This window comes from Bos indicus, chromosome 20 (genome assembly GCF_029378745.1).
Source record: "Bos indicus isolate NIAB-ARS_2022 breed Sahiwal x Tharparkar chromosome 20, NIAB-ARS_B.indTharparkar_mat_pri_1.0, whole genome shotgun sequence".
In the NCBI taxonomy this organism is placed as follows: Eukaryota; Metazoa; Chordata; class Mammalia; order Artiodactyla; family Bovidae; genus Bos; species Bos indicus.
Window position 1 is genome coordinate 23004487 of NC_091779.1, and position 6000 is coordinate 23010486.

General features: G+C 39.4%; 1 protein-coding gene across 2 annotated transcripts in view; it reads left to right on the forward strand.

The window, feature by feature from the left end:
- Window positions 1-5760, forward strand: part of ANKRD55 (ankyrin repeat domain 55) — a 113176-nt gene extending 107416 nt beyond the window's left edge. For both annotated transcript variants that reach the window (XM_070774659.1, XM_070774660.1), the window contains 2 exons: window positions 3080-3172; window positions 5276-5760. In XM_070774659.1, coding sequence (XP_070630760.1) covers window positions 3080-3172; window positions 5276-5397 — 215 coding nt within the window. In that variant the 3' untranslated portion in view covers window positions 5398-5760. The remainder of the gene's footprint in view (window positions 1-3079; window positions 3173-5275) is intronic.
- The last annotated feature ends 240 nt before the right edge of the window (window positions 5761-6000 follow it).

Here is a 6000-nt window from a genome sequence, read left to right on the forward strand (position 1 = left end):
TGTCTAGGTTGGTCATAGCTTTTCTTCCAAGGAGCAAGCGTCTTTTAATTTCATGGCTACAGTCACCATCTGTGGCGATTTTGGAGGCTAGAAAAATAAATACTGTCACTGTTTCCATTGTTTCCCCATCTATTTGCATAGAGTGATAGGACTGGATGCAATGATCTTAGTTTCCTGAATGTTGAGTTTTAAGCCAACTTTTTCATTCTCCTCTTTCATTTTCATCAAGAGGCTTTTTAGTTTTTCTTCGTTTTCTGCCATAAGGGTGGTGTCATCTGCATATCTGAGGTTATTGATATTTCTCCCGGCAATCTTGATTCCAGCTTGTGCTTAATCCAGCCCGGCATTTCTCATGATGTACTCTGCATACAAGTTAAATAAGCAGGGTGACAGTATACAGCCTTGACTTACTCCTTTCCCAATTTGGAACCAGTCTGTTCTTCCATGTCCAGTGCTAACTGTTGCTACTTGACTTGCATACAGACTTCTCAAGAGGCAGGTCAGGTGGTCTGGTATTCCCTTCTCTTGAAGAATTCTCCAGTTTGTTGTGATCCACAGAGTCAAAGGCTTTGGCATAGTCAATGATCAGAAGTAGATGTTTTTCTGGAACTCTTTTGCTTTTTCTATGATCCAACAGATATTGGCAATTTGATCTTTGGTTCCTCTGTCTTTTCTAAATCCAGCATGAACATCTGGAAGTTCACGGTTCATGTACTATTGAAGCCTGGCTTGGAGAATTTTGAGCATTACTTTGCTAGTGTGTGCAATGAGTGCAATTGTGTGGTAGTTTGAGCATTCTTTGGCATTGCTTTTCTTTGGGATTGGAATGAACACTGACCTTTTCCAGTCCTGTGGCCACTGCTGAGTTTTCCAAATTTGTTGGCATATTGACTGCAGCCCTTTCACAGCATCATCTTTTAGGATTTGAAAAAGTTCAACTGGAATTCCATCACCTCCACTAGCTTTGTTTGTAGTAATGCTTCCTAGGCCCACTTGACTTCACATTCCAGGATGTCTGGCTGTAGGTGAGTGGTCACAGTATCGTGGTTATCTGGGTCATGAAGATCTTTTTTGTATAGTTCTTCTGTGTATTCTTGCCACCTCTTCTTAATATCTTCTGCTTCTGTTAGGTCCATACGATTTCTGTCCTTGTTGAGCCCATCTTTGCATGAAATGATCCCTTGGTATCTAACTTTCTTGAAGAGATCTCTAGTCTTTCCCATTCTATACGTTTTCCTCTATTTCTTTGCATTGATCACTGAGGAAGGCTTTCTTATCTCTCCTTGCTGTTCTTAGGAACTCTGCATTCAAATGGGTATATCTTTCCTTTTCTCCTTTGCCTTTCGCATCTTTTCTTTTCTCAGCTACCTGCCTCAGGCAACCATTTTGCCTTTTTGCGTTTCTTTTTCTTGGGGATGATCTTGATCACTGCCTTCTATACAATGTCATGAACCTCCGTACGTAGTTCTTCGGGCACTCTGGATGTAATCCCTTGAATCTATTTGTCACTTCCACTCTATAATTGTAAGGGATTTGATTTAGGTCATACCTAAATGGTCTAGTGGTTTTTCCCTACTTTCTTCAATTTAAGTTTGAATTTGGCTATAAGGAGTTCATGGTCCGAGTCACAGTTAGCTCCCGGTCTTGTTTTTGTTGACCGTATAGAGCTTCTCCATCTTTGGCTGCAAAGAATATAATCAATCTGATTTTGGTATTGACCATCTGGTGATGTCCATGTGTAGTGTCTTCTCTTGTATTGTTGAAAGAAGGTGTTTGCTATGACCAGTACATTCTCTTGGCAAATCTCTGTTAGCCTTTGCCCTTCTTCATTTTGTACTTCAAGGCCAAATTTGCCTGTTACTCCAGTTATCTCTTGACTTCCTACTTTTGCATCCCAGTCTCCTAACTTTTGCATTCCAGTCCTCATGTGTTTAATAAATGTTTAATGTTCAGAGAAAAATCAGTGCTTGTTGATTTCTCTGATGTAAGTACTCCCACCATTGCTGATGTCAAGCCACTAAGTGTGATGTCAACCATCTCACAAAATTCCTGAAAATTGGTATGCACAGCTCCAGCATAGCACTACTGGTCATTTAAATGATATATTCCAGGTCTCCAAAATGCTTTCATTCACCTCTCATCTTCCATCTCATGATTCTCAATCCTGGATTCATATTAGAATCACCTGGGAGCTGAAACAAATCTAGCATCCTATCCAGCCCCTGAGATACTCATTTAATCAATGTGGTTGGTGTTTAGTCAGAGTAGCATCTTTTTTTTTTTTTTTAACTCCTCAGATAATTTCTCAGTGCAGCCAGGACTGAGAAACACTGATCTTGAAGATTATGTCCTACTCATCACCCACTCTTCAACACAGATTCACGAATACACGATACATTAATACCCTATTTTATTTTTCAAACTTTTAAGTTTTGTGCAGTATATGACCAACTGAGCTTGGTTTTTTGTTTTTTAATTTGTATTTATTTTGGCTGCACTGGGTGTTTGTTGCTTTGTTGGAGTTTTCTCTAGTTGCCACGAGTGGGGTCTAGTCTTCATTGCAGTGCGCGTGCTTCTCTTTGCAGCAGCTCGTCTTGTTGCAGAGCACAGGCTCTAAGTGTGGGTTTCAGTAGCTGCAGCACACAGGCTCAGTAGTTGCGACTCCCAGGCCATAGAGTGTGTGGCCTCAGTTTGCTCTAGAACTCAGGCTCAGTGTTGTGGCGCCCAGCCTTGATTGCTGCGAAGCATGTGGAGTCTTCCCTAACCAGGATTCAAACCCATGTCCCCCGCCTTAGCAGGTGGATTCTTATCCACTGTGCCACAGGCGAAGTCCCTAATTGTGCTTGTTTATAATTTTTTTAAAGCTAGTTTACTCAAGAAATGATTTTGGATACATTTTTCCTTTCACTTAAATGGTGACTGGCATGTGATAGAAACGGAATATGGTGTAGTTATTTTGTTGTTAACATCATAAATTTCACGATCTATAACAACTTGTATGATTCTCTAATCCACTGGATTTTATAATTTGCACTTGGTTGAGTCTCAAATGATTGACACAAATTATGTTTGTCCCCAGGACAAAATTTTCAGCATCTGTCCCCAAACAGACCCAAAATCAGGGATCTTCCTTATACTCGGAACAACCTAGCTCCCCTACCAGACCAAAAATGTAAGTATTTTCAATCTTCCTCAGCTTCCTTTGCAAATAGTAGTGCTGTTATTAGGACTAAATGTTATTTCGGTTTACTTTCATTTTTACAAGAGAACATCAAGTACCAAAACTTGAAAATTATAGGAAAATAGACTAGAGACAGTCTTTAAAGCTCCATCCAAAATGGTAATGCTTATTTAAAAGAAATACTTGCTTCCTTGAGGAATTTTTATGTTTGGACTATAAAGACAATAACAGAAGTTTATTTTGCTATGTACTATTTAATGTCTTTAATGCTTCAAAAATTATTCTAAGACTGGCTTCCTGGCATTGTTTTCCTTACTATGTTGGACAGATAGAAATGTGTGTTACCTCTGTACTCACAGGCTCTGCAGTCCTTGGCAGAAAGGAATAATCAAGTATAATGTTCATCAGGTTTACTTTTGGCATTATTTTATACAAAACTTCTCACAATATAAACTGTTAATATATTCTATTCACCAAGTGATCAAGTTTGCCTGTGTCTAAGTGTTATCTGGGGTGCTTGTTATAAAATGGATTCCAGGGCCCCACACTCAGAAATTCTGAGTTTGTGTATGCTTATGTCTGTACTCTGAGACAGTGTAGATTAGAAAACTGATTCAGAGAGGTCACATGACTCACCCATTATTATTTAGGCAATAAGTTGCAGAGGTACAGGATACTGAGTCAGCTGCTTCAAGAAACAAATAATACTCACTGGATTCTAATTTCCTTTCTTCCTGTTCTTCCTATCCCAACACACTGGTTTATAACACGTGCACAAGCACTCGCATGCACATGTACACATATACTCTCTACATCATCTTAATTGCAGAGATTAGATGATTTAGAAGCTGCTTTATTTAAGACAAGTCCCTTACCCTTTCTTTACTTCAGTTCCTTCAGCCTGTAAGAGTGGTGCCACCTGATAAGATTGTTGAGAGGATTAAATGAGGTGACACATGCAAAATCCTTGGCAACCATTTGCACAGAGTAAATATCCAATATATCTTTTCTGCCCCAGACGGCAGTTCAAATGGGACAAGTCAAGAGTTCTAGAACCTTTTAGTTAAAAACCAAGAACCATGGGGTCTTAGGACAACTCTGTCTTTTTTTTCAGATAAGGAAAGGGAGAAGTGGAGATTGTCCAAAGTCACACACAGACTTAGTAGCAGAAACCAAGACCTCTTTCTTGACAGATTATTTTCCTTGCCCTTACTAATTTGTCTAAAGAGAGAGTTTTGGATGGTGTGAATTCAATCACTGAATGAAATTCAAGTCTGACCTTGTCTTTAAGCAGAAATGTAGTCACAAAGACATCTAAGGAAAGAGTCACTTAGCCTTAAATCCAGTATGGCCTAGAGAAGCCAAAGAGAGGGGATTTTCTTTGGCAGAGCTCAGCAGCTTTGCTTTTCATGATTAAATTTAAGGAGACAGGAAAAGATAAAGATCTTTGACCGACTATAGCTCTATGAAAAAGAAATGGAAAGGTACAGCGCCTGTCCTGAAAGAAACCTGAGAACCTTTTGAGGTTTGCATAAAAGCACAGTACAAACATCTTGGGGCTTATTTAGGGCCTTGTGCTGACTTGGCTTTCAAGGGCTGCTCCACCCAAGGAAAAGAGAACTTTGCCAGGCACGCACAGTCTGATCATGTTTTCACCAAACTCAGCCCCACCTCGTATTGCACATATTTGACTTCCCTGACTGGAGCTTCCTAGGTTGCTCCAGTGGTAAAAAACCTGCCTGCCGATACAGGAGACATAAGAGATGCAGATTCAGTCCCTGGGTCAGGAAGATCCCCTGGAGATGGGCATGGCAACCCACTCCAGTATTCTTGCCTGGAGAATCCCATGGACAGAGGAGGCTGACAAAGAGTCAGACACGACTGAAGCAACTTAGCATGCACACACAACATCCCTGACTACGTGTAAGCTTGATAGGTAGATACACATGACTATCTCCTGAAGTTAAGCTCTCTGCAAGAAAAACTTCTTAGAAGCGCCTGTATTCCTTCAGATATAACACAGTTCTTCTACCACCATTCCATTCCTAAGAGAAGAAAACCCTGAAAGTCTTTCCTTCTATTCTTTCCTCCCAGTTCTGTCTGGAGAACCTCTACGGACCAACCGAGTGCTTCCTGCTATTCCAAGCCAGCGGGGACACAGTCCACCAGCTGAAGAGAGTGAAAACTCTGCCAGTTCCACCAATGATGAAAACTAGCTATGGGTCACTGATTGTGAAAATATAGACAAGATCTATTTTCAACTGTCAAAGAACAAGATTACTCTAGTTCGTAAGAACAAAGACTGATCTAGTAAATTGCATTCTATAAGCCATTCATGGTTTTATAACTCAAAGTTCTTTGTTCCGCATAAGCACTTAGAATCTTTGATTGTGTATATATTGTAAGTCTGTGAGTTTCTGTGACCTCTACAAGCCTAAATAAAAAGTCACAGTATATTATCAGCAGGGAACCTTAGTTATGTTTGGTTTGTTTTGTGGCATGTTTGCTGATTTTTTTTTTTAATGATTTTCTGTTTTTAAAAAATGTATGCTTTGCTGAATAAAAAAGAAAGCACATTCCACATGTGTTATTTACATTGATTGCAATTCCACTTTGGGTTAACAAAACTTAATTAAAATTAAAACAGTAAATTTCTTTCATCAGTCAGTGTTTATGGCTTTTAAGTGTACAATCATCTACAAAATATTTTCCAACACTGTCAGTTCCTGGCTAGAGATGAAATCATTCAACAATGTTTATGTATCTTCTTTGTTATAAGATTATTTCCACCTATTGTCATTTTCAGATATGATTGTTTG